Here is a 26,044-nt window from a genome sequence, read left to right as displayed (position 1 = left end):
AAAACCACAAATGGCACACCAGGGTGAAGAGGTTTTATTCGGGGCTGGCCTTGGGGGGGTATCCAGTTGCAAACGCTGGCTCCTCTCCAATTCTTCTACCCACATAATGTCTTGTTTTGGTACCCCTGGGTTAAAGGGCTGCTGTTTCAGAGTCTCTCGGGGGGGAGGGAAGGAGGGGGGAGCTGGTGCGCTAGGGTGGCACCCAGTAACTACAGGGCTAGGTCAGCCTCCAACAACCGGCGCGAAGGAGGGAAAGCCACAACCGACCGTCCACAAGCGAAGAGAGCGCCACTCAGCTGTTCCCCTTCTTGGCCACTATCAACACCGCGGAAGGCACCAAGCCTGGAGAAAGAGGGGGGGGGAGAGAGAGAGAGAGAAATGAACAGAAGAAAGCAGAATTTCTCAACCTCGGCAACGTTTCGATGGACTTTAATTCCCAGAATCCCCCTCCTCGGATGGAATGCTGAGGTGGTTGCGAATCCAGGTTTGCTCAGAATAGAATAAATAATGAATAGAATAACAGTAGAAGAATATAAGAATAGAAATAGAATTAATAGAATAATAGAAATAGAATTAAAATAGAAATAAGAATAAGAATAGAAAGAATTAATAGAATAGGAATAGAAGAAGAAATAGAAATAAAATACGAATAGAAAAAGAATGAAATAGAATAATATTACTAATACCGTTTCCCCCCCAAAATAAGACATTATCCCCTGATAATAAGCCCAATTGGGCTTTTGAGGGCATGGCAAAAAGTCCACGCGCTTATTTCGGGGTTCAAAAAAATATAAGAGGGTCTTATTTTCAGGGAAACATGGCATTCTTATAATATTATAAATAATATAAGAATAGAAATAGAATTAATAGAATAAGAAATTTATTTTTTATTTATTTGATTTGATTTCTATACCGCCCTACTCCCGAAGGACTCAGGGCGGTGAACAGCCAACAATAAAATCCATAAAAGCAGAATTAAAATCAAATTAAATAGTTTTGGCCCAGACAAATTAAAACCCCAATCAATTTAAAACCAATTTTAAAATTTGAATATCTAAAATACTAAAAAAGATTAAAAATTAGAAGTTATTTTATAAAAGAGGGAGAAAATAGAATTAGAATTAAAATAGAAAGAGAATAGAAGAATAAGAATAGAAAGAATTAATAGAATAGGAATAGAAGAAGAAATAGAAATAAAATACGAACAGAAATAGAATAATGGAATAGAGTAATATTACTAGTACCCTGTTTTCTCCCAAATAAGACATCTCCTGATAAGCAGCCCAATTTGAGGGTTCAAAAAAAATAGACGGGGTCTTATTTTTGGGGAAACACGGTATTTATTCTATTCTTATATTATAAATAATATAAGAATAGAAATAGAATTAATAGAATAGAAATAGAATTAGAATAGAATTAAAATAGAAATAGAATAGAATAAGAATAGAAAGAATTTATAGAATTAGAACAGAGAATAGAATAATAACTTTATTGTTGCTTTGAATGTACACTAATTGGCGTATATTAAAAATGACATACAGCTTGTTGCATACAGCTCTTAAAGGGTCACAACCTCCAATTTTACACTACATAAACATGACAAGATAAATAAATGCAAAATTATGCATATACCCACATATATTATATGACACAGAGAAACCGTCTAGTTCGGATGTATATACGTGTTTATGGCAAGAAAAACGAATCTTGCGAGTTTACCAGACGGTTGGCCTAGGGGGACAAAGCTGTTACGGAATCGGGTGGTCGTGCTAGAGAGACTTTGAAATCTCCTCCCAGAGGGGAGCAACAGAACGAGGCCGTAAAGTGGGGTGTGTGGAGTCTCTAAGCACATTGCTCTTATAAGCAGTATCCTGAATAAAGGGAAGCAAGCTTCCTATGATCTCCACTGTCCTCACCACTCTCTGTAGGGGCTTTCTATCTGAGGCACTGCTGCCACCAAGCCAGACAACGCTCTCAATCGTGCCTCTCTTAAAACATCGTTATGCTTTGAGATTCCTGGCATTTAGGAACGAGGCAAAAGCATTGGAGGCCCCCCCCGCTCCACTTCGACCCCCAAACTCACCCAACTCCTGCAGGGGCTTTTCCATGTCTTCCTCAGTGAAAACCCGCCGGGGGAAACTCGTCAGGAGGTGAAAAGGATCTTCGCCGCCATCTTTGCGGTTCAGCTCCACGTACAGCCGCACGGCTGCCAGTTGCTCCTTGGCTTTGAAGGTGTGAGTCAGAGAGGTGCCATCCAGGAGTCTCACCTGCCCGGAGCAAAATCAAATCCTCATTGACAGGTGGTCCTCGACTTAACGACCAAAATTGAGGCAAACATTTCTGTTGCTAAGCGAGAGGGGGGTTAAGTGAGTTTTGAGCCCTTTTTTTTTTTACGACCGTCCTCGCCAGACACTTGTTAAGGGAATCACCGCAGTTGTTAAGTTAGTCATGCGGCCGTTAAGCGAATCCGGATTCCCCATTAACTTAGCTGGTCAGAAGGTCGCAAAAGAGAGACTGCAACTATCGTAAATACGAGTCAGTTGCCAAGTGACTGAATTTTTGGATCATGTGACTGTGAGATGCTGCAACCATCGTGCGAGAAACAAGCCATATTTAATATTTTTTCCGGTGCCGTTGTAGCTTCAAACAGTCACTAAACGAAGGGTTGTAAATCGAGGACTTACAAAAGCCAGCTTTTCCTTGTTCTCCATTCCAGATTTTACTGCATCGCAACTAAGAGCTGGTCTACCCAAAGGAGTTCAACACAGGAGGTTTTTCACGCCGTCAAACTTACTAGCGCCTTACCTGAATCTTGCACTGGTCGTATTCTCGCTTGACGGGGAACTCCTGGCTGGGGGAGGAGATTAGCACGGGCTCCATCTGGTCGGGCAGGGGGGAGGCCTGGGTGGCGCTACTGCAGCCGAACTAGGGGGCAAAAACCAGGAAGGTGAGCAAAAGTCACCCGCCAAGCTGTGCAATGCGTATTAAACCAGCGTTTCTCGTGCTCGGTAACTTTTGAGATGGGTGGACTTCAACTCCCAGAATTCCCCAGCTAGGATGAGGGAGGGAGGGAGAGAGGAAGGGAGGGATAGGATAAGATAGGATAGGAAAGAAGGGAAGGAAAGGAAAGGAAAGGAAAGGAAAGGAAAGGAAAGGAAAGGAAAGGAAAGGAAAGGAAAGGAAAGGAAAGGAAAGGAAAGGAAAGGAAAGGAAAGGAAAGGAAAGGAAAGGAGGAAAGGAAGATAGAAGAAGGGAAGGGAAGGAAGATAGAAGAAAGAAAGAAAGGAAAAAGGAAAGGAAAGAAAAAAGGAAAGAAGGAACGGAAGATAGAAGAAAGGAAAGGAAGACAGAAGGAAGGGAAGGGAAGGAAAGGAGAAAGGAAAGGGAAGGAAAGAAAAGGAAAGAAAGGAAAAGAAGATAGAAGAAAGGAAAGGAAGACAGAAGGAAGGGAAGGGAAGGAAAGAAGAAAGGAAAGGAAAGGAAAGAAAAAAGGAAAGAAAAGGAAAGAAAGGAAAAGAAGATAGAAGAAAGGAAAGGAAGACAGAAGGAAGGGAAGGGAAGGAAAGAAGAAAGGAAAGGAAAGGAAAGAAAAAAGGAAAGAAAAAAGGAAAGAAAGGAAAAGAAGATAGAAGAAAGGAAAGGAAGAGGAGAAGGAAGGGAGAGAGGGAGAAAGGAAGGAAGAGGGAAGGATGGAGGGAGAGGAAAGGAAGGAGAGGATGAGGGAAGGAAGGAAGAGGGGAAAAAAGGAAGGATTGAGAGAGGAACGAAGAAAGGAGGAGAGGATGAGGGAGGGAGGGAGGGAAGGAAGAAGGAAGGAAGGGGGAGAAAAGAGAGATAGGAAGGACTGACAGAGGAAGGAAAGAAAGAGAAGAGAAGATGGCTGAAGAAAGAAAACACGAAGGGCAACCTTAGTCTAAATGATAAAAATTAAACCCCTTTTTACTTTCTCACCTTCTTGGCTCGCTCGGCCTTGTCGCGTTCAATCTTCTCCCGCACTCGCTGCCTGAAAAAAGGAACCGGGGGGGGGAGGGGAGGGGGGGTTAATGGTGGAAGGATCCCCTTCCTCACTTCAGTTTGGGGGTGGCGGACAAAAGCAGACGGACAGACTCCCTTTACCCAGAATGCAATGCTTCAGCCCCCCCCTCCCCCCCCACAGGCCCTCGATGGAGCCGAATGAAGCTTCCCAGCAGCCCCTGCCAAATAGGGGATCCCGTTCCTGGGGGATGCTGGGAGATGTAGTCCAAGATCCTCCTGTTTTAAGCAGGGTTTGGACACTTTTGAGGAGGCTGGACTTCAACTCCCAGAATTCCTCAAGACAGCGAGCGGAAGTCCACGCCCCTTTAGCTGGGGGATTCTGGGAGTGGAAGTCCAGCCATCTTGAAGTCGTAAAGGCGGAAGAAGGCAGGTTTAGAGTGAATCCGGGCTGCTCCGCCCCAGCCGGAAATGCAATTTTCCCCCTGGATTCCTACAGGTTTACACACTCACACTCTCACACACACACACACACACACACACACACACACACACACACACACACAGAGACAGAGGGTCCCTCACTTGGCCAGCTTCTCCTCCAGCTTCTCCCTCCGCCTCTCCTCGGCCAGCTTCTTCATCTCGTCCTCCTGCAGCTTCTGGCGGATGAGCAGCAGCTCCTGGCCTTGTTTCCGGCGCTGCTTCTCCCGCTCGATCGTCTCCCGCTTCTCCCGCTCTTCGCGCTCCTTCTGCTTCTGGTAGATCAGCTCCATCATCCTGGGGGGGGGGGAACGGGAGGGCGAAAGGAACCGCTGGAGGCGCTTAGGAGGCACAGCTGGCCCTCAGCCCGGGAGGGAAGGAGGAAGGAGAGTAGGGGAGCAGGGAAGGGAGGGATGAAGGAGAGTAGGGAAGGAATGAAGGGTAGGGGATGAAGGAGAGTAGGGAAGGGAGGAGAGTAGGGGAGGGATGAAGAAGAGTAGGGGAGGGATGAAGAAGAGTAGGGGAGGGAGGGATGAAGGAGAGTAGGGGAGGGAGGAGAGTAGGGGAGGGATGAAGAAGAGTAGAAGGGAGGGATGAAGGAGAGTAGGGGAGCGAAGTAGGGGAGGGAGGAGAGTAGGGAAGGGAGGGAGGAGAGTAGGGAAGGGATGAAGAAGAGTAGGGGAGGGAGGGATGAAGGAGAGCAGGGAAGGGATGAAGAGTAGGGGATGAAGGAGAGTAGGGAAGGGAGGAGAGTAGGGGAGGGATGAAGAAGAGTAGGGGAGGGAGGGATGAAGGAGAGTAGGGGAGGGAGGAGAGTACGGGAGGGATGAAGAAGAGTAGAAGGGAGGGATGAAGGAGAGTAGGGAAGGGATGAAGGGTAGGGGATGAAGGAGAGTAGGGAAGGGATGGAGAATAGGGGAGGGAGGGGAGTAGGGAAGGGATGAAGACGAGTAGGGGAGGGAGGGATGAAGGAGAGTAGGGAAGGGATGAAGGGTAGGGGATGAAGGAGAGTAGGGAAGGGAGGAGAGTAGGGGAGGGATGAAGAAGAGTAGGGGAGGGAGGGAGGGATGAAGGAGAGTAGGGAAGGGATGAAGGAGAGTAGGGAAGGGAGGAGAGTAGGGGAGGGATGAAGAAGAGTAGGGGAGGGAGGGATGAAGGAGAGTAGGGAAGGGATGAAGGGTAGGGGATGAAGGAGAGTAGCGAAGGGAGGAAGAAGACTAGGGGAGGGAGGGATGAAGGAGAGAAGGGAAGGGATGAAGGAGAGTAGGGAAGGGAGGAGAATAGGGGAGGGAGGAGAGTAGGGAAGGGATGAAGAGTAGGCCTAACCTTTTCGTCTGTTCCTGCTTTTCCTCTTCCGTCAGGGGACGCTGTGTCTCTCCTTCAGCCACCTCTCCTACGGGAAGAAACTTTGTTTATACCTTTTCAAGGGACCGGGCAAATGAAAACCATAATCCACTGCCGAGTCATGATCAAAGGATGTGCAACCCTCTACAGGTAGCCCTCAACGTAGGACCACCACGGAGCCCGGGATTTGTTGCTAAGCGAGTCATCGGTCAAAGTGAATTTCGCCCCGTTGTGCGACTTTTCTGGCCACCGTTGTTAAGTGACCCATGGCACTTGTTAAATCAGTCACCCGGTCGTTAAGTGAATTCGGCTTGCCCCGTTGACTCGGCTTGTCCGAAGGTTCGCAAAAGGGGGATCACACGACCCCCGTCATCCATGCGAGTCAGCTGCCAAGCGTCTGAATTCTGATCCCGTGACCGCAACGGTCGTTAAGTGTGAACGGAGATGCCGCAACGGTCGTTAAGTGTGAAAAATGCTCCTAAGTCGCTTTTTTTTTTTCCCCTTAGCGCCGCTGTTAATTTGGAATGTTCGTTAAGTCGAGGACCACCTGTGGGGAACTCCGCCGGCACGCCCGCAAAGATCTGCTCTCTGACCTGATCCCCCTTGCTCCGAATCCGGCGTCGGTCCTTTGGGGGATTCCTCGGCATCCGGAACGGGGCCTTGAGGGGCGGCGAAGGGTTCATCCAGATTGGGATCGTTCTCATGTTCCACCAACCTGGGTCCAAAAGAGAGACGACAACGACGGCCGTTCAGAAGGGAAGGAGGGGAGGAGGGAGACGGGGGGGGGGGAGGATTTCGTAAAGAAGTGGGGAAGGTAGGCGAGCATACCTACCAATCCATGGCTTGTTCGATACCCTGGTTGCCGGTCAGAGCGAGGGCCTTCTCTCTGGAGGGGGGGGGGGGGGAAAGCAAAACATGGCATTCTTTTACTTACTTTATTTTTATTTGATTTATATTTATTTATTTATTTATTTATTTTTCATATTTGTATACCGCCCTACTCCCGAAGGACTCAAGCCGGTGAACAGCCAACAATAAAATCCATACATACAAAATTTAAAAAGCAGAAATAAAATCGAATTCAATAGTTTGGCCCAGACAGATTAAAACCCCAAGCAATTTAAAACAAATTGAAACTTTGAGGATTAAAAATATTAAAATTATTAAAATTGTTTAAAAAGAGGGAGAAAGTTAGGCCAAATAAAAATGTCTTAAGCGCGCAGCGGAAGGTGTGCAGATCCGTATCTCCGGGGGGGAGCTCGTTCGAGATAGTAGGTGCCCCCACAGAGAAGGCTCTCCCCCTAGGGGCCGCCAGTCGACATTGTTTGGCCGACGGCACCCGGAGGAGCCCCTCTCTATGGGAGCGTGCCGGCCGGTGGGGGGCTATTGGTGGTAGTAGGCGGTCCCGCAAGTACCCAGGTCCTGAGCCATGGAGCGCTTTAAAGGTGGTAACCAAGACCTTGAAGCGCACCCGGAAGACCACCGGGAGCCAGTGCAGCTCGCGCAGGAGGGGCGTTACATGGGAGCTCCACGCCGCTCCCATAACCACCCGCGCAGCCGCACTCTGCGCCAGTTGGAGCCTCCGGGTGCTCCTCAAGGGGAGCCCCATGTAGAGAGCGTTACAATAGTCTAGGCGGGAGGTGACGAGGGCATGAGTGACCGTGTGTAAGGAGCCCCCCCCCCCCGCCGGGGGGAAACCCAAGGGTTTTCGCCTCCCCCTCCCGTTTTCCGGCCCTCTCCCGAATTACGACGATTCTACTGCTCTGACACCTTCTGGAGGAACAGAGAAACGGACGAGGAGAATTCACGCCGCGATGGGAGTTTAAGAGGACGGAACAGACTTAGTATCGTAGCTCGGGGTTGAACTGGGGAGGGGGGGTCCTCGGTGCTCTCTTGAGCTGTGGGGGGGGGGGGTTTCTTGGACGTTTCAGGACCCAACTGGGTAACGTCGTCAGTGCTAGAAGGGAGGAGGAGGACGACTGTGGGGCCCTTGGTGCTCTCTGAGCTTGGTTTTTTTCTTGGAGACGTTTCATGACCCAGCTGCCTAACATCATCAGTGCTGGAAGGGAGGAGGAGGAGGAGAACTGTGGGGCCCTTGGTGCTCTCTGAGCTTGGTTGGAGACGTTTCTTGACCCAACTAGGGAGCATCATCAGTGCTAAAAGGGAGGAGGAGGAAGAGGACTACTGTGGGGTCCTTGGTGCTCTCTGAGCTTGGTGGTTTTCTTGCAGACGTCTCATGACCCAACTAGGGAACGTCATCCGTGCTGGAAGGATGGGGAGGTTTACTTTTTATTTACCCACGAGTAGCTCGCCTTTAGTGTTGTCAGTTAACAACTCAAGAAACAACAGTCTAACCAAGCACCAAAGAACACCCGAGTCAACCCCGACCCTGTATATCAACAGGGAGCAAACCCTTCTCCCTTCTACAGCGCTGATGATGTTACCCAGATGGGTCAAGAGACGTCTGCAGGAAAACCGCCAAGCTCAGAGAGAAGCACTGCTCCGTTGTTTTTTTTCCACGTTTCCTCCACGTCTAACAGCCCAGAACAGCTTCGGTTAAAATGCAGCTCTATTCCTTCCCTTGTAAACCCAAAACCTGGCCTAAATCATCTCCTCTTTTAAATTTAAATTTTAAACCTAAATTTTTAATCTGTTTAATCATGGGGGTATTTTAAAATTCAGCCTAAATTATTTAATTTGTTTTAATTTATTTTAGATTTTGTATTTCCTGTGTTTTATCTTCTGGCTGTTCACCGCCCTGAGTCCTTCGGGAGAAGGGCGGTATGGAAATTTAATAAAATAAAATAATTAATAAATAAAAAACCTCCCACGCGACAGGTGTGCATTTTCGTAACCCGTTAAGGCGGGGTTGTCCCCTCCCACACAAACCCCACATTTTTCCCGGGATGGAGACCTACGCTCGGTTCTGCGGGAAGCCCATCTCGATTAAACTTTCCAGGGCCGTGTTTTCCATCATGCTGCCTTTTTCTCACCGTCGCGGCCAGCAAATTCTGCAAAATAAAAGAGAGATTAGCCGGCCTTTAGCGGATGTTTATCCATTGGATTGTATTTAATAATAATAACAATAATAATAATAATAATAATAATAATAATAATAATAATAATAATAATTTTATTTCTATACCGTAATAATAATAATAATAATAATAATAATAATAATAATAATAATAATAATAATAATAATAATAATAATAATTTTATTTCTATACCGTAATAATAATAATAATAATAATAATAATAATAATAATAATAATAATAATAATAATAATAATAATAATAATTTTATTTCTATACCGCCCTTCTCCCGAAGGACTCAGGGCGGTGTACAGCCAATTTAAAAACACAAGACACAACAATAATTAAAAATTAAAATAATTAAATAGATTTGGCCGATTTAAAACCCCAAAAATTTAAAATACCCCAATTTAAAATTATTAAGTTGATAGCCCGGCCTGGCGGAACAACAGGGTCTTCAATAATAATAATTGGGGGTGATGGGCTTTGTAGTCCATCCCGATTTTTGAAGGAGGGGGGGGGAGGGAAGGCAAGACCCTCGTCCCACCCACGTGGAAGGAGGGAGGTGGGATGAGCCCACCTGGGCAGGGGATTATGGGTTGGCCCGGGCACCCCCCCCCAGCTGCGGCGGGGGAGGATGGGCCTTGTGATCCACAGCCCAATGGGAGGGGGGGGGGAGAACCAAGACACCTGGGAGGGGTGTGGGGGGGGAGTTTATCCAGCCCAATGGGGGATAATAGATAGGAAGGGGTGGGGGCTGCAGATTGAGGGTGATGGGCTTTGTAGTCCATCCCAATGTTTGAAGGATGGTAGGGGGAGGGAAGGCAAGACCGTCGTCCCACCCCACGTGGAAGGAGAGCTGGGCGGGGGATTATGGGTCGGGAACGGACCAAAAAAAAAAAACCCCACAGAGCCGCGGCGGGGGATGATGGGCCTTGTAGTCCGGGCCTTCGAGGAGAGCCCCACCCCCCGCAAACACCAACACCCACACCCGGGGCCCACGCGAGCCCAGCCTGCCACCCCCCCCAGGCGGAAGGGGAGCCCTCACCGGCGGCTCCAGCGAAGAAGCGGGAAGCGGCGGCCGAGGAGAAGAGGGAGGAAAGGCAGGCGGGCAAAACCGGAAGCGCGAGGCCGCTGTTTGGGTCACGTGGGCCGGATGCCGGAAGAGCGGACGGCGGCCGCGGAGGGCCAAAGGAGGGCGGGGGGGGTGTTTCTTTCTTCCTCCTCGCTCCGCCCCGCCCCGCCCAGCCCTGCCCTCCGAGCTTTCGCTTTCTCTTTGCTGCCCCCTCGTGGCTGCTGGAGGTCGCTCGCTTTTCGCCTTTAAAGTTTAAAGGAAACTTTTATTTTTATTTTTTTTTTTGCACGACGCGCAACAAGCTACGATTGGCTGAATTGGGGGGGGGGGTTGTGGGAGTGCAGCAGCAGCACGCCCTAGATTTGGGGTTTGTTTTGTCAGCTTCAGCCGTGGTAAAGATGGGTTGGAGCTCTTCGACTGCCAGGATTCCCCAGCTAGGAAGGGGAATTCTGATGGGGAGTTGACCTCCACTCATGTGAAAGCAGGCTGGCTGGGGGATTCTGGAAATTAATGATAATAATAACAATAATAGAAATAGAAAGAAGGAGGAGGAGTACAAGAAGAAGAAGGGGAGGAGGAGGAATAAGAATCAGGAGGAGGAGGAGGAGAAGAAGAAGAAGAAGAAGAAGAAGAAGGGAGGAGGAGGAATAAGAATCAGGAGGAGGAGGAGGAGGAAGAGGAGGAGGAGGAGGAGGAGGAGGAGAAGAAGAAGAAGAAGAAGAAGAAGAAGAAGAAGAAGAAGAAGAAGAAGAAGAAGAAGAAGAAGGGAGGAGAAGGAATAAGAATCAGGAGGAGGAGTACAAGAAGAAGAAGGGGAGGAGGAGGAATAAGAATCAGGAGGAGGAGGAGGACAAGAAGAAGAAGAAGGGGGAGGAGGAGGAATAAGAATCAGGAGGAGGAGGAGGAGGACAAGAAGAAGAGGAGGAGGAGGAATAAGAATCAGGAGAAGGAGTACAAGAAGAAGAAGAAGAAGGGAGGAGGAGGAATAAGAATCAGGAGGAGGAGGACAAGAAGAAGAAGGAGGAGGAGGAGGAAGAATAAGAATCAGGAGGAGGAGGAGGAGGAGAAGAAGAAGAAGGGAGGAGGAGGAATAAGAATCAGGAGGATGAGAAGGAGAAGAAGAAGAAGAAGAACCAACAACAACAGCAATAATAATAATGGCTCAAAAAGAAGCTGCCCATGGAACCAAAAACCTTACACTATTCCCCTTCTCAGTTGCAGCACTGCTGAGTTCATCCCCTTGTGTTAGGTGTGACAAATTATTTCCAGTGGGACCACTTCTGGGGGCAGGGGAGGAGAGGGGGGAAGGGGAAGAAGGGAGGACGAGGAGGAGGAGAAGGAGGGGGAGGAGGAGGAGGAGGAGGGGAAGAATAGAATAGAATAGAATAGAATAGAATAGAATAGAATAGAATAGAATAGAATAGAATAGAATAGAATAGAATAGAATAGAATAGAATAGAATAGAATAGAATAGAATAGAATAGAATCTGGCAAAATTTCAAGCCTGGTGGCCTTAGGTATTCTGTTGTAAGCGGAGGAGTGGAGGACTTTTCTCGTGAAATACCTCTGGACTCGCTCAATCGTACAGATGCGCTGTATTCAAGAATTGGTCTGGCAAAGGTTTTGCAGGCCCTCGTTTGCAGGACAACGTTACCCGAGAAGAAGCTTCGCAAGATTAGGTTAACAACTCTTAATGCCTTTTTGGCAAATGCTGTTCAATTGTTACTTGTGGTGTCGCCCCAGCAAAGAGTTAAATTTTTCCGTGTCCTTGAATGGAGGTCGCTCAGCTGTTCTCTGTCCAGCCCTGGTACATGTCTGACTCATCCAAATAAACAATCGGAGTCTTTGATTGTGAAAAGGTGAATTCGGGGCCAGCAAATCCCTTCCAGTTCAGCTGCTCCAGCCTTTCCCAGCTCTTTAGGGCCCCCCTGGCCCTTTGCCCAGCTCCTCCTCCCTGGCCTGGCACACACAAACACATGCACAACATACACACACACACACACACACACAAACCCCCCCCCCCTACAGGCTCCCTTTTGACACGGACTGGTCTGGTCCAAAGAAGATCCATGAATCCTGATGGGCCACTTATCCCTTACTCTACACTCGTTGTCATGACTTTCTGGATCTTCACAGTCTTAGATGCGTTGGCTTTCGGAGGTTGTCTTATTTAGTGGGATTTTAGCGTTTCGGCCCGATCATTTATGACAGGCTGAACCTTGGATCTCACTCACAGATTGGAGCTTGTTTTGTAAATGTATTTGAACTCTTATTTTAAATTTTATCTGGTTTATTGTCTGTCCGGATTACCACCACGATAAACGTATATTGTATAGTCAACATACTTAATAGATGATTGATAGATAGATAGACAGACAGACAAACAGACATAGACAGACAGACACACACACACAGAAGACAGATGTAGGTGTAGATAGATAGATGATAGATAGATAGATAGATAGATAGATGATAGATAGAAAGAAAGAAAGAAAGAAAGAAAGAAAGAAAGAAAGAAAGATAGATAGATAGATAGATAGATAGATAGATATTGTATAATCAACATACTTAATAGATGATAGATAGACAGACAGACAAACAGACATAGACAGACAGACACACACACAGAAGACAGATGTAGGTGTAGATAGATAGATAGATAGATAGATAGATAGATAGATAGATGATAGATAGAAAGAAAGAAAGAAAGATAGATAGATAGATAGATAGATAGATAGATAGATGATATTGTATAATCAACATACTTAATAGATGATAGATAGACAAACAGACATAGACAGACAGACACACACAGGAGACAGATGTAGATAGATAGATACGTAGAAAGAAAGATAGATAGATAGATATAGATAGATAGATGGATGGATAGATATTGTATAGTCAACATACTTAATAGATGATAGATAGACAGACAGACAAACAGACATAGACAGACAGACAGACACAGAAGACAGATGTAGATGTAGATAGATAGATACATAGATAGAAAGAATAGATAAGATAGATATTGTATAGTCAACATACTTAATAGATGATAGACAGACACAAACAGAAGACAGATGTAGATGTAGATAGAAAAATAGATAGATATTGTATAGTCAACATATTTAATAGATGATAGATAGATAGATAGACAAACAGACATAGACGCACACAGGAGACAGATGTAGATAGATAGATAGATAGATAGATAGATAGATAGATAGATAGATAGATAGATAGATAGATATTGTATAGTCAACATACTTAATAGATGATAGATAGACAGACAGACATAGACAGACAGACAGACACACACACACAAGACAGATGTAGATGTAGATAGATAGATAGATAGATAGATAGATAGATAGATAGATTAGATTAGATTAGATGATAAGATAGATAGATAGTTAGACAGATAGATTAGATGATAGATAGATGATAGATAGATAGATAGATAGATAGATAGATAGATAGATAGATGGATAGATACCGTGTTTCCCTGAAAATAAGACCCTGTCTTATATTTTTTTTGAACCCCGAAATAAGTGCTTGGCCTTATTTTTGGGGAGGTCTTATTATTTTGGGGTGCGTGGAGCAAGATGGGGCTTCTCTTGCCATCTTACACGATTTCCAGCTCTGCGTTTAAATATTTTCGGGGAGGGCTTATTTTCGGAGGGGGAGGCTTATTTTAGTACGTGTGCTCAAAAGCCCGATCGGGCTTCTTATCAGGGGATGTCTTATTTTGGGGAAAACGGGGGAGAGAAAGAGAGAGACAGAGAGAGAGATAAAGAGAGAGAGATGTAGATAGAAAGATAGGTAGATGATAGATTAGATAGATACATAGACGGATGGATGGATCAGCGGTGGGATTCAGCCTATTCGGTCCAGTTCGAACGAACCGGTTCGCTGCAACTGCCAGCTGGGCTGGCCCGCCCGCCTCTGAGCTTTACCTACCTTTATTTCGTTCATTTCGAGCGGATTGCCGCGCCTCCGGAGTTTTTAATGCTTTTAACACTGCTTCTAATGGACTGCGCTCCGTTTTACGACCCTCCTGGCCACCGTTGTTAAGGGAGTCACTGCAGAAACATAGTTGGTCGGTGACTCTGCCTTGGTAGTACAGTGGTCTAAGGCACCCTGTTATTAAGCTGGTTATTAAGACCAGCTGCCTGCAATTACTGCAGGTTCGAATCTCGCCAAGGCTCAAGGTCGACTCAGCCTTCCATCCTTTCTAAGGTAGGTAAATTGAGGACCCAGTTGTGGGGGCAATAAGCTGACTTTGTATAAATATACAAAAGGATGAAGGCTATTGCTGAGCGCATTGTAAGCCGCCCTGAGTCTCCGGAGAAGGGCGGCATATAAATCAAATTTTTTTAAAAATAAAAAAAAACAGTCGTTCAGTGAGAAACACGGTCATAATTCCCTTTGGTCAGTGCCGTTGATCAGCAAACCGGTTATTACACCGGTTGATTCCTGCCACTGGGATGGATGGATGGAGAGAGATAGGTAGATATAGGTAGATATAGGAGTCGGCAACCTGCAGCTCTGGAGCCGCATGTGGCTCTTTCATCCCTCTGCTGCAGTTCCCTGTCGCTGGTCAGCTCCACAGTTGATAGGGCTTTTGGTTAGGACAGGTAGAGGAAAAAGGATGCCGCGCTAGGAGGAGACTCTATGGTGGGGGAACTGGACTTCCTGTCAGCTCCGGAATTGAACGGGAGGGCTTCCGGTTAGGACTTTTGCGGCTCTTTGAGTGCTTAAGGTTGCCGACCCCGATATAGACAGACAGACGTTTTATTGAAATGTATATGTGTTTTTTTACATATAATGTGTTTTTTTTTTTGAATTAAAAAGTTTTATAAGAAATACAAACATTTTCTCCCCCCACCCACCCTTTCCCCCCTCCCCCCTTTCCCCTCCCCACCCCCCCTCCCTAGACTTCCCAGAACAGGCACAGGGTATAGCATTCACAAAACATAAAGCTAAGATATGCTAACAAATTATTGCCTTCATATTCTCCCTAAATCTTTAACTCCTTATAACTCAAGAGCTATAAACATAAACTACTTAAAAATATTTCATTCATAAGTTATAAGAATCTTCTTGTTCGGATACTTTTTTTGCATACTTACCGATAGATTTGAAAATAATATATAAAATTAATGAGTGTGCGGAATCAGATAGATTAACTAGATTGATCAATGGTAAAAAAGATTCAGAATTTTATAACAGTTGGAAAGTATGGTACGATTGGGTCCAGAAAAGGTGGGATAGAATAGATATATGATGATGTATATATATATACATATATGTATATATATAAAGGAATATTATATATATACATATATGTATATATATACATATATATATACATATATGTATATATATAAAGGAAAATATGTATGTATAAAGGAATGATTTTATACTTATGGACAATGTAATCATATTATACCATGGTGGCAGGATTGTATATTTTATTTGTGTATTAGTGTATAGAATATATTAATAAAAATTATATATATATAAAAAAAAAGATATGCTAACAAATTATTGCCTTCATATTCTCCCTACTTAAAAATATTTCATTCATAAGCTATATGAATCTTCTTGTTCGGATACTTTTTTTTTTGCATATCGTCAATCCATCTCCTCCATTCTGTTGTTCCGCCAGGCCGGGCTATTAACATAACGATTTTAAATTGGGGTATTTTAAATTTCTGGGATTTTAATTGGAGCCTAATTATTTAATGATTTTAAATTTTAATTGTTGTTTTGTTCTGTGTTTTTAATAGGCTGTACACCGCCCTGAGTCCTTCGGGAGAAGGGCGGTATAGAAATAAAATTATTATTATTATTATTATTATTATTATTATTATTATTATTATTATTATTATTATTATTATTATTATTATTATTATTATTATTATTATGATATGCATCTTTCATTCGAATGATCTTTAAGATACGATGAAATTTTTGCCATCTCAGCCAGATGCACAACTTTTAATGTCCATTCCTCAATGGTGGGTGGATCGTCCTTCTTCCAGTATTGTGCCACCGGTAACCTGAGTATAATGTGTTTTATTACATATTAGATATCCGGCATCTAAGGAACTGCCACAAAGGGGAGGGGGGGTCCACCTATTTACCAGAAGACAAGAAGCAACGGATGGAAACTGATCAAGGAGAGAAGCAACCTGGAACTAAGGAGAAAATTTCCTGACAGTGAGAACAATTCCCCAGCGGAACAAGTTGTGAAATGCTCCAACACTGGAAGTTTTTAAGAAGATGTTGGATAATCCTTTGTCTGAAGTGGTGTACGGTTTCCTGCCTAAGCAGGGGTCCGGACTGGATGACCTCCAAGGTCCCTTCCAGCTCTGTTTTTCCTGTTGTTAACGTTGGTGTCTCGGCGACCGCCTGAAATGTGTAGATGCTATACACCCAAAAACTGGATGCCGTAATCGACTAGCAACTGCCCCCCCCCGCCCCATCGCGTTGGAGCTCCCCGTTCCTTTCCTAGCAAGACTCCCATGCATACTTATAACCTTGGCTGTCCTTCTGCAGCTGGTGGACGACCGGGCACGGGTCCAAGAAAAAGAGGGGGAAATCGAAAAGAATGGCCTCTTTGGAAGGCCCAGGCGGCGTGCCATGGCTCACGGCTTCTGCCAAACTCCCCCGACAGCTGCCGATGAAATCCTCCTGGGAATCAGCCGCCGGGGGGGGGGCGGTGGGGGAGAGACCCACAGCAGAGCCAAGAGGTCCACAGGCGTTGATAAGAAGGGGGCAGGAAAGGCCGAGGAGGAACTCAATGGCTGGGCATCAAGGTTGAAAACCTGGCACTGCTGTGGAGAGACAGAGCTAGGCTGGCGGGGCACGAAATTGGCCTGGCCGAAGATTGCAGATGGCACCCCTCTTGAGAAAGGCATCGGGGACGCCGCTCGCCTTCCTGCCTTCGTGGCTGGTGGGCAGCCCAGACTTCCCGATCGGTCAGCTCTACCTGTTGGTCGCTCTCTTCCTGGCGGAGATGGTGGGTAGCCGCGTGACGGCCTCGCTTCTTCTGCAGACCTGTGCTTTCCACACCTTGGAAGGCGCCCTGGCCTTGGCGGTCCGCGTGATGGACGCCCGGCTTGGCACGGAAGGCACTTACGCCAGCTGGAAGAATACCTTCGGGTGGTCGCGAGCCCCCGTCGCCGGGACTCTGGTCAGCGGCGTGTTGCTCAGCGCGTTGTGCGTGGCTCTGGTGGCCGAGGGTCTTCGGAGATTGGCAGAGCCCCGGCTTACCCAGCACCCGCTGGCGCTGATGGGCATGGGGGCGCTGGCCATCCCCATCCATCTGGCTAGGGAAGGTTTGCCCTGGAAAGCGCCCGCTAAGATGGACGTCGGTCCCTGCTGTAGCAGACACAGGCCAGTGCCAACGGCAAAGCAGGAAACGGAAGGTAAGTTGGCATCGGTGTGCAAGAGACGAAGCATGCCCAGATGTGTCTTTAATGTTTTTTTAAAAAAAAATACTAAATTGTGATGCTCTTAACAGATGCCCTGCGAAGACTAAAAGTTTAATTTTAAATTGGGGGGATTGGCGGTAGAAGGAGTCATTTTTTTTTGGCTCAGTGGAAAAATTGCATTTAATTCCAGAATTCACAGGCACAGTTGAGCCCCAATTTTTTTTTTTTAATTTGATTTATATGCCGCCCTTCTCCGGAGACTCAGGGTTGCTTACAATGCGCTAAGCAATAGCCTTCATCCTTTTGTATATTTATACAAAGTCAGCTTATTGCCCCCACAAACTGGGTCCTCATTTTACCCACCTTAGAAAGGATGGAAGGCCGAGTCGACCTTGAGCCTGGCAAGATTCGAACCTGCAGTAATTGCAGGTAGCTGGTCTTAATAACAGGGTCCTTTAGACCACTGTACTGCCAAGGCTTCTTTGTGGTGCTAAGTGAGTTTTGCCCAGTGGTGAAATTCAATTTTTTTTTACTACTGGTTCTGTGGGCGTGGTATGGCTTGGTGGGTGTGGCTTGGTGAGTGTGGCAGGGGAAGAATACTGCAAAATCCCCATTCCCTCCCCACTCCTGGGGGAAGGATATTACAAAATCCTCATTCCCTCCCCACTCCTGGGGCCAGCCTGAGGTGGCATTTGCCGGTTCTCTGAACTACTCAAAATTTCCGCTACCGGTTCTCCGGAACCTGCTGGATTTCACCCCTGGTTTTACCCCGTTTTACGACCGTCCTGGCCACCGTTGTTAAGGGAGTCACTGCAGGAACATGGCTGTTTGGTGACTCTTCCCATGTGGGGCGACGGTTGTTCAGTGAGAAGCACGGTCGTAATTCCCTTTTGTCCTGCCGTTGTAACACCAAACGGTCACTAAACGGATCATCATAAACAGCATCCCCGTGGTCAGGGGATCCAAATTCAGATCCTTGGCAGGTGATTCACATTCATGATGGTCGCATGATCCCCTTTTTGTGACCTTCCGACAAGCGAAGTCAGCAGGGAATCCCAACTCGTTACGCAACCGCGTGGCTTAATTTAAGCCACGTGTCAAGGAAGGTCGTAAAATGGGGCAAAACTCACTCGACAACCGTCTCGCTTAGCAACAGAAGCGCTGGGATCAATTGTAGTTGTAAGTCGAGGACGGCCTGTCGCGTTCACCAGCCTGAGAGGTGATCGTGGCCCAGGACGTGTGCGATCGGGGACTTAAATTCAGGATTTTATCATCTTGGCCCTGCATTAAATTCTCCCAAGCTGGCTTCAATCTTGATTCTCTTCCTCAAATAGATCTTCTGGGCCATGGATCGTCAACCATCAGTCAACCTTGGTTGGTCAAAGAGAAGGAGGGAAATACTGCGTCGGCTGCAGGACCGTGGCGGACTCTTTATCTCGGATGGATGGTGGCTTGTTTTGGACCTGTGGCGGTTTTTCTGCATTCTCTCACGATCCACCTCTGGTGGACTCCATGCCTGGGACACGATGCGACATGTCTCGATCCCTGCCCAAAGAACCCGTGTCAATCCTGGGGAACGTCTGACGTCCTGCCACCGCTGTCTGTGGATTGTTGGCTGCTCTACTTGGATCCCGGGCTGGCTATGCTGGTCGCCGTGGCCTTCCTGGGTTTGATCTGGCCTACCTTGCGGGCCTCAGCCCTGGTCCTCCTCCAAGCCATGCCGGAAGATCTGGATCTGTGGCTCCTGGAGAGACACCTCCACGCCACGGAAGGGGTGGCCGCCGTGCGGGAGCTCCGGGTCTGGCAGCTGGACGGCTGCAGCCGTTTGGTGGCCACGGCCCACGTGGTCTGTCTCGACATGGCGTCTTTTGAGCCGGTGATTCAGAGGGTCAAGCAAGTGTTCTGCGAACACGGCGTCCATGCTGTCACGGTGGAACCGAACTTGGGGATGGGCCCAAATAAGGAACGGCGGGAAGAGTCCGGCCAGGGACCCCATAAGAGGCAGCTGTGTCCAAATCCTGCAGAGATGCTGGAGTTTGAGACCTGTGTATGAAAGAGGGGAGGGGAGGGGAGGGGAGGGGAGGGGAGGGGAGAGGAGAGGAGAAGAGAAGAGAAGAGAAGAGAAGAGAAGAGAAGAGAAGAGAAGAGAAGAGAAGAGAAGAGAAGAGAAGAGAAGAGAAGAGAAGAGAAGAGAAGAGAATCATGGACAACTGTCTACTACCATAGATAAACAGTTAAGAAGTCGAATGAATGAATGAATGAATGAATGAATGAATGAATGAATGAATGAATGAATGAATTCACCAAGCTGGCATTTATGCTCTCATCTAGTCAAAGTGAGGACCACAAGCTGTAAATCTCGCTGGGGCCCCAAACCTGTCTCCGTGGACTCATCTTCTTCGTTTCCTGCCCTGTGGGTAACTGTGTTTTAACTGGGTTTAGTTCTGTAAGTTTTAGCAGTATGTGGGGAAGAGATGGGGTTCACGGAAGAGTCAGATAAGAGGCAGCTGAGCCCTCAGTTGCATAATGGGTGGGGAAAAAAAGCCCAGAAGGGATCTTCCCTAATTTCTTAGCGAGAGAGTTGTACTTTCAGACTCACAATTGTATTAACCGAGATTCACAATAAAGTAGATTTCGCTCATCTGGTCATGAATCCTGTCTGGTCTAACTGGTTGGGCTGGCCTAATACTCTCACTCTCCCCTTCCTTCCTTCCTTCCTTCCTTCCTTCCTTCCTTCCTTCCTTCCTTCCTTCCTTCCTTCCCTCCCTCTCACCTTCCTTTCTTCCTTCCCTCCCTCCATCTTTCCCTTCCTTCCCTCCCTCCCTCCCTTCCTCTCACCTTCCTTTCTTCCCTCCCTCCCTCTCACCTTCCTTCCTCCCTCCATCTCTCCCTCCCTTCCTCTCGCCTTCCTTTCTTCCTTCCCTCCCTCCCTTCCTCTCACCTTCCTTCCTTCCCTCCCTCCCTCTCACCTTCCTTTCTTTCTTTCTTCCCTCCCTCCCTCCCTCCCTCAAACCTTCCTTCCCTCCCTCCCCTTTTTCCCTTCCCTTCTATCTTCCCTTCCTTTCCTTTCCTTTCCCTTTCCCTCCCTCCCTTTTATTTCTCTTCTTTTCCAAAGGGGTTGATCCCAGGCACCAAAACGAGACTTAATTGCATTCCTCCTCCTCCTCCTCCTCCTCCTCCTCCTCCTCCTCCTCCTCCTCCTCCTCCTCCTCCTCCTCCTCCTCCTCCTCCTCCTCCTCCCTGCTCCCCCAAAAGAAATGAAATCAAAACCCATGGAAGAGAGATTAAATCGAAAGGATTTTTTTCCTGTTTTCTTTCACAGCGCGTCATCCGCAGCGAGAATGCGAAATTAGGAGACAGAGCGACATCGGGGAATCATCCAGGCGTCTTCCTCCTTTCGGATGACCCCGTCATGATCTGCCCTCCGAGATCTTCACGTCCTGCAGGAACAAGACATTCATTTCCAAGCCCTCCCCTCCCCCCTCAATTTGGGGGAGGGGGGGAAGGCCTCCGGAGGGCCTCCGGAACTCAGGGGAGGCCGTTTTCATCCTCCTGGAGGCTCAAGAAAAGCCTCTGGAGCCTGGGGAGGGTGAAAAGGCCCCTACCCTGGTGGTCCTTGGCCCCACCTCCTTCTTCGTACCTGGGAGTGGTGGCCTCTAACTCATTGGTGGTTTTGGTCAAGGCGAGTCCTTCTGTTTTCTTCTCCACCTCTGGAGAAGATGTCAAATCCGTCAGCGGTGGTTCTTTCACTTCCGGCTCCACTTCTGTTTTCAGTTCTGGAATGGCTTCCAGTTTCGCTTCTGCCTTCGCTTGCGGCTTCGCTTCCGGTTTCGCTTCCAGTTTTTGGCTAGCATGGCCCTGTTCTAGCTTCTTCAATAATTTTTTGGTCACCACTTTGCTCTTGGGAGTCTTGGCCCTCAGCTGCTTCTTGATGCCTTCGCAGATGACTTTTATCTTCTCCTCGGTGTCCACGTAGCCGGCGCCATTCTGGGTGGGGACAAGGAAAGGCGGAGCTTATTTGTTTTTCCCTCCCCCAAATTGTCCGCGCCCTTCATCGCTTCCAGGGGTGGGATTCAAAAATTTTAGCAACCCAGTTGGTGTGTGGGCGTGGCCATGGTGGACGTGGCCTACTCAGCCTCCTGCACCAGGGGAGGGGCCTTTTCGCCCTCCCCAGGCTCCGGAGGCTTTTCTTGAGCCTCCGGGAAGACGAAAACGGCCCTCTCCGGGCTCCGGAGGCTGGAAACGGGCCCTTTTCCAGACTTCCGGGAGGCCCGTTTTTCGCCCTCCCAGAGCTTCCACGCCCTGTACTTACCTGGCATCCAAAACGGGCCACGTAGAGACTCCTGGGAGGGGAAGGGCTCGGTGGGCGGGGCCAACCAGTCCTTGCAACTACCGGTTCGACGAACCAGAGTAAAATTAGCATCCGAACGGCTGAATCCCATCCCGATCGCTTCCAACCTCACGTCTGGACACTTCTGAGATCAGCCAGCCCCAGAATTGTGTCGGGAATGTCAAGGCCTCCGTATGGGAAGGAAGGGTGGGGCAAACAGCCAAGCTTCCTTAAACAAACCATCATATATATATATATATCCCGCTCAAAACCATGATTGTAAAGTTTGGAAAGATTCCAGTTTGGTGTATATACCCATGATGGGACAATCTGTCAGGGTTGATGGGAGTGTTCTTGGAAGTTCCTGGATTAGGAGACACGTGTATATAAAAAAAAGAGAGCAAATCCCAATTTTTTTTTTTTCAAGAACGGATGGTGTGACCTACATGGGTTATGAACCAGGGTTTTTTTGCTTGAGCAGGGGGTTTGACCAAAAGACCTCCAAGTTCCCTTCCGAGTCCATTGTTCTGTTATTCCTCCTCCTCTCTGCAAACCCTCCCTCCCTTCCAGCACTGATGCAGTTACCTTGTTGGGTAATGAGATGTTTGCAAGAAAACAAGCTCAGAAAGCACCAAGGAACTCATATTATTCCTCCTTTTCCTCTTCCTCCTCCTTCTCTTTCTCCTCCTCCTCCTCCTCCTCCTCCTCCTCCTCCTCCTCCTCCTCCTCCTCCTCCTCCTCCCTCCTCCACTCCACAAACTCCCCTCCCTTCTAACTCTGATGACGTTACCTAGTTGGGTAATAAAATGTCTGAAGAAAACAACCAAGCTCAGATAGCATCAAGGAACCCACATTCTTCCTTCTCCTCTCCACAAACCCCACTCCCTTCTAGCACTGATGACATTACCTGCTTTGGCCCACAAAATCCCATTTTCCAAACTCGGGGGGGAAAAAAAAAAACCCTTCTCACCTTCTTGGAATGCAAAACGATATCGGATTCTGGCAGAATCACTTCAAAGGTCCCACTCTCACCAACTTCCGCCGTCTGGAGAGGAAAAATATATACGTACCGTTGTATCTTTGTTGTAAGTTGAGACTTTTGGAAAAAGGGGCAGAGAAAATGATTTTAAAAGGCCCGGAGATTAAAACATATGAAGAACAGTTGTAGGAACTGGGCATGGCCAGTCTAGAGAAAAAAAGGACTGGAGGGACGGACGGACATGATAGCAGCCTTCCAATATTTAAGGGGTGCCCCACAAGAGGAAGGGGTCAATTTATTTTCCAAAGCACCAGGAGGCCAGACAAGAAACAATGGATGGAAATTAATTGAGGAGAGAAGCAACATAGAATTACATAGAATTAAGGAGAAACTTCCTAACAGTGAGGATAATTCACCAGTGGAACAGCTTGCCACCAGAAATTGTGGGTGCTCCATCACAGGAGGTTTTTAAGAAGAAACTGGACAGCCACTGAAGTGGGATAGGATCGCCTGCTTGAGCCAGAGGCTGGACTAGAAGACCTCCACGGTCCCTTCCAACTCCTTCCTTCCTTCCTTCCTTCCTTCCTTCCTTCCTTCCTTCCTTCCTTCCTTCCTTCCTTCCTTTCTTCCAAAGAAGAAGGTTTTTAAGAAGAAACTGGACAGCCATTTGATTCTAATAATTCATTTAGGGCAGCTTACACAAATACTGAAATCCTTTTCAAATACCGAAAGCAAGTAGCAAGCAAGCAAATGTTTACTTCAGATTTTCCAAGTCAGGATTTGGGATAGGAACGAAGTGTTTTGGGACTGTTAAAATACCACAGACGGATTTACACCGAGTCCATTTTTCCCCCCACACACACACCCCACTTTCTGGATTGGCTCCACCACAACTCACTTACAATGTCCAGTTTGTTCGGGAATTTTTTCTCCAAGAGTTGCTTAATCTGCATGAACTGAGAAAAATCCATATTTAGAACACAAGAATTATAACGTGTGGGGAGGATCTACCGTCTTATGATTCAGTCTTAGGCAACAATTCAAATCTGAACCACTTAGTGCTGGTGTTAATTATCATTATTATTCAAAACATGTCGACCCAAAGGAAAAGGAATGATATTTTTAAATCCACCATAGCTTTACGGAAGGAACAGGAGGATATGTTTTTATAGGGTTAGGTTAAAAAGAAGGAATATTAATTTTGTGTAATATTAAGAAGAACCAAAAGGCATGAGGGATTGAAGAAATTAGACACCCCAACGGAAGAGAAGCATTTGGGAATATTTTGGGGGGGGAAGAAGGGTGGGGGAGAAGGGGTGGAAGGTCCAAGAGGCAGGAGGGGCGCTACGGAAAGGGGCTTACTTACCCGAGCTCTCGATCCTCAGGAACCTCTGTAAAGAAGGAAAAAAGAAGGAGGAAGATCAATGTGCCAGATGATGGATGGGTGGAAGGAAGGAGGGAGGGAGGGAGGGAGGGAGGGAGGGAAGGAAGGAAGGAAGGAAGGAAGGAAGGAAGGAAGGAAGGAAGGAAGGAAGGAAGGAAGGAAGGAAGAAAGAAGAGGGAGGGAGAAAAGAGGTTCAGCTAGATGTAATGGAGGGAAGGAAGGAAGGGAGGGAGGGAGGGAGGGAGAAGAGGAAGGGAGCAAAAAGGTACAGCTAGATGGAGTGAGGGAGGGAAGGAAGGAGGGAAGGAAGGAAGGAAGGAAGGAGAGAGAGAAAAAAGGTTCAGCTAGATGTAATGGAGGGAGGGAAGGAAGGAAGAAGAGGGAGGGAGAAAAGGTACAGCTAGATATAATGGAGGGAGGGAGGAAAGGAAGGAAGGAGGGTGGGGAGGAAGGGAAGGAGGAAGAAAAAAAGAAGATGAAGACGAAGGGGAAAAAAGAGATGATGGAAGGAACGAAAAGAGCAAGGAATCAAGAAAGGGGGAAAGGAAGGAAGGAATAGGGGAAGGGGAAGAAAGGGAGGGAGGGAAGAAGGAATAGAGAGAAAGATGAGGAAGGGAAGAAGAAAGAAGAGGGAAGTATGAAAGAAGGAAAGAAAGAATAGAGTGAAAGATAGGGAGGAAAGGAAGAGGAGAGGGAAGGGAGGAAGGAAGGAAGGGAGACAGTCAAGAAAAAAAATCCAGTTCAAGATAAGAACAAAGATCTGAAAGCATTCAAACCTTCCCACCAACTATTCAAAATCAGAATTAGGAAAAAAAGACAGGAAAACAAATTTGAGCCACCCTAAAAGCAGCTTCATCTAATGACTTCATCTACACACAGACACAAAGACACATACACACAACTACACAAACCTCTCCCCATCTTCCTTCCCAGGAGGAGGAAAATCCAAACTCAGCCTGTCTCCCACCGCTTTGTGGATTTATGCCTCTCCTGAACTTCCTCCTAAATCTTCTAATGGAAGGATTTGGGGGGGGTGACCCTTTCTTTCCCCCCTTCAGTGGTTTCTCCTGGAAAAGGATAAAATGGTATTTCCAGGGGGAGCAGGAACCCAAGACACCCCTTCCCTCACCCAGAGGGTCTTCTCATCTCACCAAAAGAGGATCTTTACTTCAAGCAAAGAGTTGGAAGTCATGGCCGCCCCTCAGCTGGGTTGGGGGGTCCCAGAAGGACAAGGGATGACCAGTTGAAAGGCTTCACCCCACAAGAGAAGCTTTGTTGGGGGGGAGCAGGTCAAGGATGAGAGTGGGGGGGGGGGACGAGAGCTTCATGGATGTTGAATCTTAGAAGAATTGGTGTGTTCCTAAGCAACTGCTCCAACGTTCTGACTTCAGACACACAAACCTTCTTTTGATTGCACAGATCTTCTAAACCATCATGGGGGAATCTCAGTTTAGGGGGTCCTTCCCTAAGGGGGATACCTTCTAGGGCACCTTTCTCCAAGCCCTCTATAGATCCACAGGATGTCCATGCCCATCATGAGGGACCACCAAGGGATGGGGGTCAACACACCCAATGCAGAAGATCGGAAGAAGAACGAAAGGGAAACGTGGTTTTTATGACAGAGGTTCTCAATCATGGCAGCTTGAAGACCTGCGGACTTCATCTCCCAGAGTTCCCCAGCCAACTTCCCTTAACAACCAGGTGATTCACTTAACAGCCGTTGTAAAATGGAGCAAAACTCACTTAACCAATGCCTCACTTAACAACAGAAAATGTGGGGCTCCATTGGGGTCATAAGTCAAGGGCTACTTGTATATGTTATACAATAAATCTTTCACACAAATGTTTTTGCTCAATTTTGGGCGTTTTCCAACCTTTTTTTCCCAGAAATATAAAATTGCTGGAGGTGGAAAGGCCGTTTTGACTCCCCACGCAACGAAACCTTTGAACCAGATCTGATGTCTTCTTAAATAACATCGGGAAGGTCAACATCTTGCAAGCT

General features: G+C 47.2%; 2 protein-coding genes across 2 annotated transcripts; one reads left to right on the top strand and one right to left on the bottom strand.

Annotated features, from left to right (window-relative positions):
* Positions 1 to 16: 16 nt before the first annotated feature.
* Positions 17 to 9,979, bottom strand: UBXN1 (UBX domain protein 1). Its single transcript, XM_070951000.1, has 10 exons — positions 9,881 to 9,979; positions 8,715 to 8,807; positions 6,629 to 6,682; positions 6,390 to 6,511; positions 5,779 to 5,845; positions 4,558 to 4,749; positions 3,952 to 4,003; positions 2,806 to 2,925; positions 2,084 to 2,267; positions 17 to 342 (listed from the first exon to the last, which is right to left on the bottom strand). Exons 2-10 carry the CDS (start codon positions 8,771 to 8,773, stop codon positions 293 to 295), a joined length of 900 nt encoding a protein of 299 aa, XP_070807101.1. The 5' UTR covers positions 8,774 to 8,807; positions 9,881 to 9,979; the 3' UTR covers positions 17 to 292.
* Positions 9,980 to 16,808: 6,829 nt separating this feature from the next.
* Positions 16,809 to 19,402, top strand: LOC139322328 (proton-coupled zinc antiporter SLC30A1-like). Its single transcript, XM_070951408.1, has 2 exons — positions 16,809 to 17,343; positions 18,684 to 19,402. Exons 1-2 carry the CDS (start codon positions 16,809 to 16,811, stop codon positions 19,400 to 19,402), a joined length of 1,254 nt encoding a protein of 417 aa, XP_070807509.1.
* Positions 19,403 to 26,044: the final 6,642 nt, after the last annotated feature.

This window comes from Pituophis catenifer, unplaced genomic scaffold, assembly GCF_029215685.1.
Source record: "Pituophis catenifer annectens isolate HBS135680 unplaced genomic scaffold, rPitCat1.0.hap2 SCAF_10, whole genome shotgun sequence".
Taxonomy (NCBI): Eukaryota; Metazoa; Chordata; class Lepidosauria; order Squamata; family Colubridae; genus Pituophis; species Pituophis catenifer.
Note: the sequence above shows the minus strand (reverse complement) of the source record. Positions and strands in the feature narration are given on the sequence as shown.

Excerpts from the sequence above, each read along its gene's own strand:
- LOC139322328 (XM_070951408.1), top strand. The coding sequence starts at position 16,809 with ATGGCACCCCTCTTGAGAAAGGCATCGGGGACGCCGCTCGCCTTCCTG. Across the intron at positions 17,344-18,683 it reads GGCAAAGCAGGAAACGGAAG|ATCTTCTGGGCCATGGATCG; the intron begins GTAAGTTGGCAT and ends TTCCTCAAATAG.
- UBXN1 (XM_070951000.1), bottom strand. The coding sequence starts at position 8,773 with ATGATGGAAAACACGGCCCTGGAAAGTTTAATCGAGATGGGCTTCCCG. Across the intron at positions 4,004-4,557 it reads CTGGAGGAGAAGCTGGCCAA|GCAGCGAGTGCGGGAGAAGA; the intron begins GTGAGGGACCCT and ends TCCTTTTTTCAG. Across the intron at positions 2,926-3,951 it reads AGGCCGAGCGAGCCAAGAAG|TTCGGCTGCAGTAGCGCCAC; the intron begins GTGAGAAAGTAA and ends TTTGCCCCCTAG.